The sequence below is a fragment of the Crinia signifera genome, chromosome 7 (genome assembly GCF_055691185.1).
Source record: "Crinia signifera chromosome 7, ASM5569118v1, whole genome shotgun sequence".
NCBI classification, from domain to species: Eukaryota; Metazoa; Chordata; class Amphibia; order Anura; family Myobatrachidae; genus Crinia; species Crinia signifera.
Genome location: NC_139223.1, coordinates 105,418,591 through 105,434,867, shown reverse-complemented (window position 1 = coordinate 105,434,867; position 16,277 = coordinate 105,418,591). Strand labels below are relative to the sequence as shown.

Here is a 16,277-nt window from a genome sequence, read left to right as displayed (position 1 = left end):
TGTCAATCTCCTCACACCCTGAATGCTCACTGCACCTCCCCCTCCTTCAGTTAGCCTCCATTTCTTCATTGCCACTTCTAAGGCCACAAAAGAATACCATACTGTGTGTACCAGGCTTTCCCAACCACGCTCCTCAAGGCACACCAACATTGCAGGTTTTAGTGATATCCAGGCTTCAGCCCAGAAGGGTAGATCAAAATAACCCCAGTACTAATTAAGTCACCTGTGCTCAAGCCTGGATATCACTAAAACCTGCACTGTTGGTGTGCCTTGAGGACCGTGGTTGGGAATGCCTGGTATATACAAATATGATGGGAGAAGCAAGAATAAATAAAGATTGTGTCTTTTATGGCACAAAGAGGAAAGAGAAATATACATTTCACTTTATTGTGTTTATTAAAATATACCTTTTATATTTTTAAAACCATTAAAAAGGTGAAAAATTAACAAAAATGTGTAAATAAATCAATTAAAATAAATTGTCATAAAAAAATGATACACTGTATCTAATTTAAAGAGTACATTCTGTAAATATCCATAAATGTAGTACTTCTAAAGGATTAATAGGTATGGATTTTTCCTTTCCATTCCATTCCTTTACTATTCTTTTCATTTTAATATATTTTTAATTAAAAATCTAATGAATTGTCTATCTGAAATGAATGAAGATAATATGTATTTTAAAAATAAGCTGTTAATTTTCGAAGTGCTATAGATAATTCTTGATGTTATATTTATCAGAGTGCTCTTATTATTTCTATTGAATTTAAGCTTATAAGAAAATTGTAATGCATACTGTATATGTATTCATTGACTTTTCATTAATAAAATCTATATGATTATTCTTTATAAATAGACCTCATTCATTTAAAGGTTCAAATAAGCAAAAATCCATACCTATTAATAATAGGTATGGATTTTTGCTTATTTTAACCTTTAAATGAATGAGGTATATTTAAAAGAATATTTATTAAGTCCTAAGATGGAAAGTGTCCCATTCCATGCCCCATGGCCATTGATTGGACATACATAACCTAAAAGTATTGTATTCAAATTAAAGTACATATTTTTATACTTTACAATAAACCCATATGTAAATTTAACTTCTACAATTGTAGAGAAAAGGTTTTTACTTGGTTACATTCAGAACCAAAAACATCATCTTACTGGCCATCATTAATAATGACATTTACAGATCCAAACATACACCAAAGTTTGCAAAAAGAACTTATGGTCTTTTCAGGTTAGTGGAACCACAGTGATTCACTTTGTGAGTGGATTTAGCATGTTCTCTTGGGATTTCTCAGGACAATTTTGTAGTCATCCTGGGTTTTTAGAAAATAAGTAATTCCGCTCAAATCCAGCTCACCACAGTAAAGAAATGACATATTGCTAATAGAAACTGTTTGTAAATCTGAAGTGATATACTGTAGAGCAGGGGTGTGGAACCTTTTGGGGTCCACGGGCCATTTACATTGAGGCATAATGCCTTGAGGGCCATTTTAAAAAAAACTTACAAATCGTCCTGCTGCATAATGCCTCGGGGGCCATTTTTTAAAAAAACCGTACAAATCGTCCCATGCTCCAGCGGCTGCTGCAGGTTACAAATCGCCGATCTGTGTGGTCTGGTGGCTGTGCAGGGAGTCTCATACAAGGGAAATTTCATGAGAGGTTGGTAGCTCTCGCGAGATTTCCCCTGTATGAGACCCGCTGTACTGCCGCCGGGTGGGTGGGCGGGCCACAAAAACCGACTCCGGGGACCATATACGGCCAGCGGGCCAGAGGTTCCCCACCGCTGCTGTAGAGAATTCCCATACTCTGGATCATGCTGAAATCTGAATTAGATGACACATTAAATAAAATGTATTTCCCCTTTTCTCATAGGTAAAACATTATATGCTGTATTTAATGTAGTGGAAAATGATCTATCTTACTGCAAATACATTGAAGGCAACCTCTTAATGAAAGTCTCTCGGAAAGGCACAACCATTAGCACCCTCGAAGCAGACTGGCTGGAATTGACAACATATTATTATAAACAAGGATTTTCTTTAATTGACTCTTTTGTGCATTGGGACACACAGAAAGGTATGTGTTTTTGTTTTTGGATAGATTACCTATGCATAAATAAAACGTTAATACTGTATGAGTTATTAATATTTTACAAAAAAAAATATATATATATATATATATATATATATATATATATATATATATTAGAGATGAGCGGGTCCGGATCTCCGGGATCCGACAGATCCGAATATCGCGATCCGAGTCTGGATCCGAGCCGGCTCGGGAGTTCCCGCCTAAATTCCGGACCGAAAACGAGGCAAAACGTCATCATCGCGCTACAATCATTCGATTTCGACCAATTCTGGCCGATAAATCAAATGATTGTATGCATTTTTAAGGGACTTCTCGCGGGATCTGAATTCTATATAAGACGCACGCGCGCCCTGCCATCTTTACTCAAGCATAGGAGAGGGAAGAGGGTGGTTGTGCTCTGTGCTGTGTGCTGTGCCATAATAATAATACATTATTTTGCTGCTGCTCACTCGATTAGGGTCTGCAGGGGCTGCTGTACACAAGTCCAGTGTACAGGGGCTGCAGTGGCCAGTGTACAAGGGGCTGTACAGGGGCTGTGTTCAGTGTGACAGGGCTTGTGTCCAGTGTGACAGGGCCTGTGTCCAGTGTACAGGATTTGTGTCCAGTGTACAGGGGTTGTGTCCAGTGTACAGGGGCAATACTTGCCGACTTTTCATCTTCACTTTGCGGGAGACCAGGGAGAGGGCAGCTAATTAGGGGGCGTGGGAGCTCTCAAATGTAATTTGGATAGCTCCGCCCATGGCCATCCCCATGTACAGCATTAAAAATGGGCGTGACCATGGGCGGAGCTATGGAAATTACATTTAGTACATCTAGTACCGTAGCACTTTCTAAAGGAACCCTGTTTAAAAAAAAATCTTGGGGAACAGAGGGAGAGGAGCAGGAGGGAAGCACGAAGCAGCTAGCCGCTATCTTACCATCTCACCTGCGGCGGTGCCTTCTGCTGCTTGTGCCGCTCCCTCTGCTGCTCCTGCTCCCATGACTGCCCCTGCTGCGCTGCCGCTGTAGCCACTGCCGACAGATCCCCGGCTGGATTAGCCGCGACATCTGCCTGGGACTTCGTGACTTGCGCATGCGCAGTTCTTTTTTTTTGTGGGCCAGGCGGGCTAAAAAACCGGGAGGATCCCACACATTCCCGGGAGACCGGGAGGAAAGAACAAAAAACGGGATACTCCCGCTTAATGCGGGAAGGTCGGCAACCCTGATGTGTAATGGGGCTGTGTCCAGTGTACAGGGGTTGTGTCCAGTGTACAGGAGCTGTGTACAGGAGCTGTGTCCAGGGGCTGTGTCCAGGGGCAGTGTCCAGTGTACAGACTCTGTGTACAGGGGTTGTGCCCAGTGTGACAGTGCCTGTGTCCAGTGTGACAGGGGTTGTATCCAGCGTACAGGGGCTGTGTACAGGGGTTGTGTCCAGTGTACAGGGGCTGTGTCCAGTGTACAGGGGCTGTGTACAGGGGTTGTGTCCAGTGTACAGGGGTTGTGTCCAGTGTACAGGAGCTGTGTACAGGAGCTGTGTCTAGTGTCCAGGGGCTGTGTCCAGGGGCAGTGTCCAGTGTGACGGCTGTGTCCAGTGTACAGGAGCTGTGTCCCGGGGAGGTGTCCAGAGGCTGTGACCATTGTCCAGGGGCTGTGTCCAGGGGCTGTGTCCAGGGTAACGGGCTGTGTCCATTGTCCAGGGGCTGTGTCCAGGGTGACAGGCTGTGTCCAGTGTCCAGGGGCAAGGTCCAGGGGCAGTGTCCAGTGTGACGGCTGTGTCCAGTGTACAGGAGCTGTGTCCAGGGGGGGTGTCCAGAGGCTGTGTCCATTGTCCAGAGGCTGTGTCCAGGGGCTGTGTCCAGGTTGACGGGCTGTGTCCATTGTCCAGGGGCAGTGTCCAGGGTGACGGGCTGTGTCCAGTGTCCAGGGGCAGTGTCCAGGGGCAGTGTCCAGTGTGACGACTGTGTCCAGTGTACAGGAGCTGTGTCCAGAGGCTGTGTCCATTGTCCAGGGGATGTGTCCAGGGTGATGGGCTGTGTCCAGTGTCCAGGGGCAGTGTCCAGGGGCTGTGTCCAGGGGCAGTGTCCAGTGTCCAAGGGGCTGTGTCCAGTGTGACAGGCTGTGTCCAGTGTAAAGTAAGAAAAATAAATAAAAGTAATAAATAAAATAAAAACACATTTATGGAGGATGATGGAGGAGGAAATAGTGGGAGATCAGCAACCTGATAGAAGTGCTGAAGCTGCTACCACCAGTCATGACAAGGCCGATACCTCTTTGTATTTTATGCTCTTTGGAGCATTTCTCTTTTTTTGGGATAGTTTATTAAACTGCCACCCTGTCTGCCCCTGCAGTGCCGCTCTGCTTCCAAGATGTGCCAGGTTGGAAGTGTAAGGTCCACATGTATGTGATGCCCACTGCTGTCGCTTAGCTTAGTCATCCAGCTACCTCGGTATACCCTTTTGGCCCAACTACAGTAAATGAAAACAATTTTGTAAGCTGTGAAGTGATCAAAATGTACTAGAAATGAGTGGAACTAATGTTATTGAGGTCAATAATACTTTAGGGGCAAAAACAGGCCCAAATTCTGTTATTTTAGCCATTTTTAGCATTTTATCATAAAAATCCAGATCCAAAACCAAAACCAAAACCCACAAGGGTGGTTTTGCCAAAACCAATCCAGATCCAAAACACGAAGGGAGATCCAGATCCAAAACCAAAACCCGAAAAAGTGGCCGCCGCACATCTCTAATATATATATATATATATATATATATATATATCTAGAAAAAGAGACAGGGGCGCTCCATAGTGCGTTATCAAAGGTAAACAAATTTTATTTCAAGGATTCTTCCAGCATTAAAAGAAATGGGTAACGTACCCTAAAAAGCGGTTAACACAACCGCAATGTACAACAGCATAAAATAACCTCGTAGGTGTCGGAGCTGTGCTCCTTCAGCAACGTTCAGCAACGTCAACGTCCACGCTAGGCCACACCCCTTACACGTTTCGTCATCCAAGACATCGTCAGGCCCTCTGACGAAGTCTTGGATGCCGAAACGCGTAAGGGGTGTGGCCTAGCGTGGACGTTGACGTTGCTGAACGTTGCTGAAGGAGCACAGCTCCGACACCTACGAGGTTATTTTATGCTGTTGTTCATTGCGGTTGTGTTAACCGCTTTTTAGGGTACGTTACCCATTGCTTTTTATGCTGGAAGAATCCTTGAAATAAAATTTGTTTACCTTTGATAACGCACTATGGAGCGCCCCTGTCTCTTTTTCTAGAAATCTTCCACCTGTGAATCCAGGTACAAAGAGGGAGCAGCCGGTCTAATTCTCAGACTACAGTGCAGGAAAGAAGTGACATTTGGGTGATACACCCTTATTGGACTATTCTAAGGACTTGCGCACTTCTGTTTGTGTATATATATATATATATATATATATAAGCGTTAGAGATAGGCCTGGCACTCCTCCAGCAAAGTAAAGGACCCAGGTGCCCTCTGGATCGGTAATATACAGGTGTTGATAGGAGAAAACAAACGCGGCACTCTGGGAATTTTAGAAAAAACGTGTATTGTAGCAAAAATAGCTTCCAACGTTTCGGGGTCTGTATCAGCCCTTTGTCAAGGAATACTGTGCACAGTATTCCTTGACAAAGGGGTGATACAGACCCCGAAACGTTGGAAGCTATTTTTGCTACAATACACGTTTTTTCTAAAATTCCCAGAGTGCCGCGTTTGTTTTCTCCTATCAACACCTGTATATATATATATATATATATATATATATATATATATATATATATATATATATATATATATTAATATGCTCAATGCAAGGAGACTTCTTTGTTCTTTTCAATGAACTTCATTTTTTTTAGCACTTAAAAATATGTGCAGACGCACATGTACATACATAAAACTAACTAACAGATTTGTCATACCAGATACAAAATGAAAGTTTTTAATATGACATTATACTGTACCTATGGAAGCACTACAATGCCATGCAGGAGTTGACAATTAAATTAAGATGTTTTTGGTCTCATCTGTGGCCAGCGGCTGGCTGGCAACTTTCAGCCTGGGGGACCGGCATAAGCAAGTGGCCCAGCTTTTCACAGGGAAAGGGAATGCAAAAATGGGTATGAATCTAATGTTAGGTGAGTGGCTTACAAACATACATATATACACAGACACACACACAAACACACAAACAAACACATTTGGGGCATATTCAATTAGGTGCAAGTTTGCTCAAAAATCACAAAAAAAACCTGAATATCAAATATTTTGGTAATCAGTTTAAACCTAAAATTCATATTTTAAGAAAACATTGTCAGCACTCCATCTGGACACCCCTTAATGACTAATTAGGCAATTGAAAGTTTCCAATTCACTTAATTAGTCCTAAAATACTCACCTGCAACTCTGTTCATGGACCAGACACAAAACAGGTACTATCCCTAATGGGGCCTACACATGGGGCGATTTTAAGGCAATTTCTAAATGAACTCACTAGATTGCTTAGAAAATGCCCCTACATCACTCCATGTGTACGGGCCATAGAAACCTACACCCACTCCCCAAACACACACACTACACTGCCGCTAACCCTGCACCTGCTCTTCCCCACACACACACACACTACAGCTAACCCTGCACCCACTCCCCAGACTTACTATCCCTGCACCCGCTCCCCCCACATAAACATTACACTACCGCTAACCCTGTGCCCGCTCCCCCCACACACTATACTACAGCTATCCTTGCATGCTCTCCCCCACCACACACACTATACTACCGCTAAACCTGGACCCGCTCCCCCACACACATACTATACTACCGCTAACCCTGCAATCGCTCCCCCACACACACTATACTACCGCTAACCATTCACACGCTCTCAACACTTTATACTAACCCTGCACCCACTCCTTCCTCACACACACTATACTACTGCTAACCCTGCACCTGCTCCCCACACATACACACTACACTACCACTGCTAATCTGCACCCACTCCCCTCATACACTACCCCTGTTGGTTCCAAACCCTGGTCCTCAAGTACCCCCAACATTGCACGGTTTCCAGGTTGCCCAGCAGGTGCACTTATTATTCAGACACATTTTAAAAGATCCACAGGTGGAGCTAATTATAGCACTTGTGATTCTGTGTGGAGACCTGGAAAACATGCACTGTTGGGGGAACTTGACGACCAGGGTCGGGAACCAGTGCACTACACGATCCCCTTGCATCTGCACACAGCATCGATGTGGAATAGGGTTTCCGAGCGTAGTGAGCCACCTATTCTATTCTCCCTCTATGGGGGTTGTGGACCCATCGGGATCCCGTCTGTCTGTGTTTTAACAGTCGGGATCCCGCCATCGGGTAAATGACTGTCGGGATCCTGACTGTCGGGACCCTGTCCAGAACCCTACAGCATAGGCAACCATCTACAGGCTGCAGTCTAATTGAAAAAAATCCCGCCTGCAGAAAATCATGCAACCAATTATTTCTTAATTGGATACCCCAGTTATTTAGAAGCACACAAACCCACAGTTATTACAAAATTGGAGGTCTAGGCACTCTTTGTGGGCAAAAAACTTGGGGCCAATGTAATAATCCCCTTAGTCCACACACATTGTATAGAACCAAACATACCCCCTCCTCCTGCAGAGTTAATGACACACATAATTTGTATTCACAACAACAATATTATATATAGAAGTCCATAGAAAACAGGGCAATCACCAATTTCAAGCAGTTGTAATTGTAGTGCTTTTTTTATTAAAGTGACAGAGTGCTCAGAAAATAGCTGTGAGCACTATTTCACTTTAATCAAGAAACATTACAATTACAACTGCTTGAAATTGGTGAGTGCCCTTTTTTCCATTGGCCAAATGCTGAGCAGCGACCAATGGGAGCAGGATTATTGTCTGCCTGCCTGCCTCCCTCCGGCAGTCAGGAGGCACTGGAACACTAATATTGTGCTGGCCTGGGAAGGGAGGGCTGTGGGCAGTGGCGTAAGTTCATCCCAGTTGCCCAGAGTCAAGATAAATATTGGTGCCTCCCCAACACACACACACACACACCATCTTATATAAATATATGTATGCATGTATGTATGTTATGGATATTATGTTTAGAATAAAGAGTGTGTGACATCTATGGTCCTGCTATGAGGAGGAGACATCCACAGAAGCGATATCAACGGCTTTCAATTAACTGATTCAAACTGACAGTGGAGAAGAGGTGCCCCCTTGGGAGCAGGAGCCCGGCGGCAGTTGACTCCATTACCTCCCAAAGTTCTACCTCTGACTGTGGGGAACAAATGACACCCTGTTCCCAGACCAGGCCACTTTAGCAATGGCTGCAGTGGCTGCCAACAGACAGAGACTTGGCGTGTGGATGCAGCTGCAGCAGGACAATACAATGGACCACCAGTGCAACCAGCGCACTAATTAATAATGCGGCCCGGCTGGCACATGGCACGCTGCCCCCCGACCTAGCCCACCACTATTTGTGGCTCATGCTGTTTTGGGTGTTCATCAATTTGCTTAGTAAACAGAGAGCCCTCTAGCACCGCCCATATGAATACCCACCCCCACCACCGTTACCCCTGCGACACATCCCCTCACATGCCTCCGCTGCAGGGGAAATCATTCGATGGTCACTGACCATCAAATGGTTTCTCCTTCCTTCGCAAATAAAAGTCAGTCTGAACTGTGGGTACCGGGTCTTAGACAGGCCGGCCTGTCGTGTACCCATGGCAATGCCCAGCATTTTCATGGGGATGCCAATTAAACTCTGGGCATTCCCATGGCCCAGAACCACCACCATCCCTCCCTTGCCACTGCGAGCGGCTCAGTGAGTGATTACTCTCCATGTCCTTTCGCAGTCGGAGTTTTCACATGCACAGAAATGCGCAAACCCCGACCAGCAGGGCAGGGGCTGAATTCGGATCACTACAAATGACCTAGAATCAGCCCCTTAGTACAGTTAAATGTGACAAATGGGGCTTATGAGGCAGACCATATAAAGTGTTGGTGCATTTCTGTAATCAAAAACTGAAGCACCACCCACACAGAGCTGCTTATGCGCTTGTCAATGTTAGGCGCCCCCGCAAGTCTGCAGGCTCTGGGGGCATCGTGTAATCAATCACTCTTCTTAGTCCATTGGAAGGTTTATGGTCAAGAGGAAAGGTCCTGGGTACCTGATAAAGATCTCCATGCACCCTCTTTGAAAAATACATTTTTTATACAATTTCCTGATAGTCCAGGTTTGGAGGTCTGTCGACCTCTCCTCAAGGGGGGGGGTACTGTTAGGTGTCCCCGCGAGTCTGCAGGCTCCGGGGGCATCGCTATCACAGACAGCGCTGGAGCTGCGAGGCGGGCGGTGCCATGTTCCTTGCTGTGAGGGCGGAAGCGTCGGGCGTTGCTAGGCGACGGTCCGAACTTCCGTCCAGTGTGCTGCGGCTGACAAAGTCAGCAAGGGACACACTGTTTGAATAAATAGCCAGCGTCTGCTGGGAACAGATGCCGGTTATAGCGTTTGGTAATCCCTGGTGCCTTGGTGTTCCTGGTCCTAGCTGTGCACGCGTCCGTCAATTCCAGCTAGAGGCAACAGAGTTAGGGTAGTGTTTGCGGAAACCCCCAGAGCCCTAACAGTCAATAGCCACATCAATTGTGGATAAACAATAACACTAAACACAGAAACCCCAACACTAATTTCTGAGGAGGAATTAAATACAGTACCATGGGACAGTGGTTGAAGTTTTTTAAAGAAATTTTAAAGTGAGGTTATGGAAAAGGTAAATAAGTTGGGGAGAGATGAGGAGATGGGGAGAGTGACAGAGAGATGGGGAGAGTGAAAGAGAAATGGGAAGAGTGACAGAGAGATGGGGAGAATGACAGAGATGGGGAAAGAGACAGAGAGATGACAGGAACAGGGAGTGTGAAGAATGGCAAGGAAGGGGAGAGTGAGGGATGGCAGGGACGTGGAGAGTGAATAACATCAGGGACAGGGAGAGTTAGTGACAGTAGGGACAGAAAGACAGGGAGAGTGACAGAGAGACAGAAGTAGGAACAAAAAGACAGAGGAAGGGGCAGCAGGGAGAGTGACAGCAGGGACAGAGAGTGACAACAGAAAGAGTGAGGACATAGAGAGTGATGACTGGGACATACAAGTGGGACAGAGAAAGGCAGCAGTGTAAGATTACCTTACCGTAGGCTGTGATTGGTGGAGAAGGAGACTGTGAAGGAAGAGACTGTGGGCAATGGCAGTGCAGAGGAGTCTGTGGGCATCACCAGCGCTAGTGCCCAGGAGGCTGTGATCGACTGAAGTGGCAGTGTGGAGAATGCTGTCATCCATGTCAGTATGGAGGAGGTTGTGTTCTTGACAGAGAGAGTGACAGCAGGGACAGTGACAGCATGGATTGAGAGGGGGAGAGCAGGAACTGAGAGGCACAGCAGGGACATAGTGACATAGAGGGGAGTGCAAGGAGAGGGATGAATGGCAGGGGCAGGGAGAGGTACAGCAGGGACACATGGAGAGGGATGGTGGGGACAGGGAGAGTGGCAGCCAAGATGTATGGACAGGGGGAGTGACATAAGGGACGTAAGGGCATTGACAGTGGGGATGCACGGACAGTGACATTGGGATGCTGGGACAGAAAGAGTGAAAGTGGGGACATAGGTATAGTGACAGTGGGGACGCAGGTTCAGGAAGAGTGACAGAGGGGACAGGGACACAGGGATAATGACACCAGGGACAGTGACAGCAGGGACACCGGAAGAGTGACAGCAGGGTGGTAACAGTGTGGACACAGAGCGCAGAGGCAGTTTGTGGCCTGACGCACTACTTACATTACTTTTCAAGCCTATCAGGGATCTAGCGGAAGGAGGGAAGCCAAGCCAGCCACCTCCAATCCAGCGGCAACATGAAGAGAGCCAGTCCACCCAGCAGAGAGGGGGGGTAGAGACCAGCCGCCGTGGTTCCAGCAGCAGAGTTCAGAGAACAGGCTACCTGGCAGGTCTGCGGCAGGATGAGGAGGAAGGAAAGCTGGGCCTCCTGCCGCTGATTCAAGAGCGGTGTTGAGAGAGCTGAACAATGGTGAGGGGGGCCAGGCCACCTCCCACGGATCCATCAGCAGCGGGAGGGCACACAGACTGTCGGCGTCAATTAGTGAAGGGGAGAGGATGGGACTAGCATTACACAGAGCTGAATTTTTGGCTATTCCCCCCCCCACACCACCACCTGCTGTACAGGGCTGTGAAGATAGCACTCTTTCGCGGGTCAGTGGTACAGAAGCCATACCTCCCACTTCAACCTATGCCGTGGAATATGAAAAAAAATTATAATTTATTAAACTAATAAATCCCTGCCGCGTTCCCCCCACCTCCCCGCTCTCCCCCTAACCCTGCCATTCTCCCTGAAGCGGAGACAGGCAGGGTTCCCGCCCCCCCTCCTTCGCCGATGGGAAACTGGGACGCATGTGCGTGTGGGACGATCACGCATCCATCAGATGAGCGGCGCTGCGTCTGTAAAATTAAGTATACACTGTGACAAAAGACGAAAATAATGCAGACTAAATAATATGAAGACTGTGGCTTGAAGACTGAAGAATATGAAAACTGAGGCTTGAATGCAGAAAAATTAAAGACTGACTTTAATGCTGAAGAATTGAAGACTGTGGCTTTGATGCTGAAGAATTGAAGACTGTGGCTTTGATGCTGAAGAATTGAAGACCGTGGCTTTGATGCTGAAGAATTGAAGACTGTGGCTTTGATGCTGAAGAATTGAAGACTGTGGTTTTGATACTGAAGAATTGAAGACTGTGGCTTTGATGCTGAGAATTTAAGACTGGCTTTGATGCTGATGAATTGAAGACTGTGGCTTTGATGGTGATGAATTGAAGACTGTGACTTTAATGCTGAAGGAAAAGAAACTGTGGCTTTGAAGCTATAGAAAAGGAAACTGTGGCTTTGATGCTGTAGAACAGGGCTTCTCAAACTCGGTCCTCAGGACCCCACACAGTTCATGTTTTCCAGGTCACCTGGCAGGTGCACAGGTCCATTCATTACTCATTGACACATTTTAAAAGATCCACAGGTGGAGCTAATTATTTCACTTGTGGTTCTGTAAGGAGACCTGCAAAACATGCACTGTGTGGGGACCTGAGGACCGAGATTGAGAACCTGTGCTTATGAGGCACTGACCTCATAAGTGGGACAAAAAGGCCTGGCTGGAATCTCCGTTTCTGTTCATACTAAAGGTTCTTGATGCGGTTGATCAGAATCTGTGCTGGACAGTCAAGTTCCTCCACACCAAACTCATCAAACAATGGTAGGGATGTACTGTGATGCACATTTTTTGTAAAAAAAAACCGGTACTTATGTAATATCTGGGCTCCCGATTTTTTCATCGCATCGCATGCAATATAGTGGCATACAATTCATGCGATGCGATTTTTCATTGTAAAGACCCGATTTTTAATTGTATAGTCACCCATGGGTGATTTCATACCCCCACTATCCAACTACGCATGGAGTTGATTTTATATAGTGTGGCGAGCCACCGAGCCCGAAGCATGGCGAACGGACGCAGAATACATGTAAAGTAATCCGCGGGGCACGCTGCGCTCGCCACGCTTTGGGCTTGGTGGCTCGCTGCGCTCGCCACACTATATAAAATCAACTCCATGCGTAGTTGGATAGTGGGGGTATGAAATCACCTATGGTTGACTATACAATTAAAAATCGGGTCTTTACAATGAAAAATCGCATCGCATGCCTTAAGTAGTGGCATGCAATGAAAAAATCGGGCGCCCAGATTATACATAAGTACCAAAAAAACTGCTTGATTTTGCGAGTTTGTGTATAATTTCTCAAATGTATAGAGTTGCGATTTTTTTGGTAAAGTATAGTACCTGCATGCAAGATCTCACGAGAATACAGACCAGAAAATGTGTGTTTTCTGACAAACCACAATGGGAGTTTTATTTAGGGATTCCACAGTTTTGAAAGGACATCACCTATTGGCACCCAAATGACCTATGACATCTACCTCATACTCCCTATATAAACCTCTAATCCACCATTTTATATGTGTAAGGTAGTGAGGCGTGCATGAGAGAAGGAGCTGATGAGAGTTGGATAAAGATTGGAAGGAGAGGTATATGTGTGTGAAAAAGACTAGGGAGGTAGTGTGGAGGAGGATGTTCAGGATACTTCTTATGATAGGGTGGAGGAAAAGAAGGAGGAGAAAGAAGAGACTTCTGGCTTGGCATGAGGCTCACTGGGTGCAATGTGCATTTTTTGTTTGCTTGAAAATATTGCATTAGTGCATGCTATGGTAACAGTGTACCATGGTCTCTTAGGTGAGGAGGCACTTCGCACTTCTATGGATAGGAGAAAATAAATGTGGAGGGGTGTTACAAATGCTGATAATGCCTTCAGCTCATGCTGGTGTGATGTCAACAACATAAAAAAATTAAATGATGTGAAGAGAATATTGAAGCAGAAAATGACAGAAAAGGTGAAGCAGTCCCGCAGTGCAGGTGGTAGCCGCTGAATACCTAAAGTGTACACCTCATATGAAGAGGCAGCCACCTTCAGGTCCTGCCACTTGCACTCATTCCTGTGGAATGAGATATATTTACTCCACAACTTCTTCAAGGCAGATAACACTTGTGTTAAATGCCTGCAGAAAGTATCTTGTATAATTCCCATCACCCATGAGCTTACAGAATGATTAAAGCATGTTGCAAAAAAGTTCAGGGAACACAATAATTTATCCAGCCCAGATACTGCATTGCTAGAATCTGCCCAAAAGGATCCAAATCATCTCTCACCTGCTCTTATAAAGTTTGTGTGGTTCAGCCTAAACAGATGTTCCCCATACCCTCCAACTGTACCGAATTTGCCAGTACAGTACCGTTTTTTAACAGTCTGTACCGGCAAATTATAACTGTACCGAATGTACCGATTTTTTTATATGTCACCTGAGCCGGCACCACTGTCTCACTCACTCTCTCAATGTGCGCCACATCCTCCCTGGCTCCCGGTCCCCGGCTCCCTCCGTGTGCTCATTCTCCTATGGTATGCCTCCTGTGGTGCACCGCCGGCTCCCCGGCTCTCCCCCACCCGTTCCCAATAGTGCTTTGCGTGGGCTGTTGCCGGGCTTCATGACGTCGCACGCCGGCACCGCGCACACTGCGCACTCCCATGCACAAGACCTTTAGTTTTTAAAATCCAATTATGCTACACACACAGATGGAATGGGTATGGCTGTGATAGATATGGTGATGTCAGAATGGCGACATGATGATGATGGTGGTTATCTCACTGTGAACCCCCTGCGCTTACTTCAAGTACTTCTCCCAGAGTGTATAAAAAAAGTCAGCAAGTATGATCTAAAATCAGATTTTTTTTTTAATTCGGTAACAAAAAGTTTCAAATATCCTAAGAATTTATACAGTGGTGCATTTTACTAATCTACATGAAAATAGTTGGGTTGTTTAGCAACAGTTAATAGACAAACATTTAAAAAGGAATAAATACAGGGGTGTCTTGAGACCTGCGCTATGTTAATGTCTGTCATTAAAAAGGAACATTTAAAAAGGAATTACCGTAACAAGGATGTAGGGAAAAAAATCACCATTAACACTCCACCCTAATCTTCCTTCCTGCAAGGATCCTCCTTGTTTCTCCTTGTAATAAGTATTATACTTTAATTACCAGAGAAACTACTCCAGACTCCTAAGAGCAGGGAAGTCAGTGTAGCTGTACTGTGATTATTGTACAGGGATTCTCTCCATTTAGTAAGTGCTCTTATTATGTTCATGCTTTTTGGTATTTCACATATTCAATTGAACAATGAACAATAAACTTACAAATATTTTTTTTTTCCTAAGTTGAACAGTCACCAAAATCATTGGACGGATTATTTATCTATGAGGATGAAAGTTCTCAAGTTACAGTTTCAAGGAACAGAGGAAATGATGCTATAATAGTAGAACAATGGACTGTATTTGAGGTGACAATTTGTTTCTAATATATTTTGTGCTTATTATACAAAAAACTGTGTCCCAGCTTTAGTTGCATGCAGTTGAAATAAGAATGTTAAATTCAGCTGTGAATGAGGTACATAAACATTCACCACTGAAATAAATTTATCTTTATACACCATTATTTTCTTCATGATGAACTGTCCATACTGATTATTTACAGGATGTGCTGCATTAACTCTGTGCTTTTATATATTAACTTCCAGGTACAATATTTGACCTATAAAGCTCATTATCCTGGGATTCAAAACGAAATGTATTGTAATGTCCATGCTCTTATGGATATGGATAAGTGTTGTGCCTTTTTAATAATAGCATGTAAGCCTTTCAGGTTGTAATAGTCTGCTGGGTTGTCCCTGAGGGAAATAATTGAAATATGTGTCCCATCCATGGCCCCAGTGGACTACAGATATACACAATGTTTAAAAGCTTTAATGGTTTAATCTAAGTTCTGACTATGATGCAATGAGAGGAAACAGTGGTCAAGGTTGCAACTGTTGCTTGCATTACTTTACACACTACAATGCAAACTGTATATAGCCCAACCCCAAACATGCAGGAAATTGTGAAGTATCCTCCTGGAGAAAACTCAACACACTGGCTAATCTGCCACTTGGCTCAATGGATTTGGGGTAGTTTGTTTTCTATATAGAAAGAGGTGTAATGAGAAGATCCAGTAAACAGTGCCGCCGACAGGGGGTGCCCTGGGCATAGCTGTCCCGGGTCCTGGCCTCTGGAGGGTTCCCGGCAGCTGCCCACAGCCCCCCCCACACACACACACATACACCCGCACACCGCCTCCCCCACCCGGCGCCGGCGGCCAGGCACGCACAGTACACAGTGCTGTGCAGCCTGCAGAGCGCCGAGCCTAGGACACAGAGGGGCTCGGCGCTCTGCAGGCTGCACAGTGCAGAGTGTGCCCCGGACCTAACCGTGGAGGCTGATGGAGCTGGAGGGCAATGCTGCGATGCGGGTGATGTGAGTAATCGTAATGGGGACGGGGTAGCAGGAGGCGGGGTGCTGGCAGGCGGGAGCTAGCGCGGGGTGGGGGCAGAGATATGGTGCTGTGCCGCTAGGGGCTTGGACTGTAGGTCAGTCCCGGGCCCCAACATTTCTAGTGGCTGCCCTGC

The 16,277-nt window shown here is 45.7% G+C and overlaps 1 protein-coding gene across 1 annotated transcript in view; it reads left to right on the top strand.

Annotated features, from left to right (window-relative positions):
* RFTN2 (raftlin family member 2) overlaps positions 1-16,277 on the top strand; it is a 96,238-nt gene that overhangs the window by 39,552 nt on the left and 40,409 nt on the right. Inside the window, exons 5-6 of the mRNA XM_083153593.1 lie at positions 1,885-2,088; positions 14,995-15,116. Coding sequence (XP_083009719.1) covers positions 1,885-2,088; positions 14,995-15,116 — 326 coding nt within the window. The remainder of the gene's footprint in view (positions 1-1,884; positions 2,089-14,994; positions 15,117-16,277) is intronic.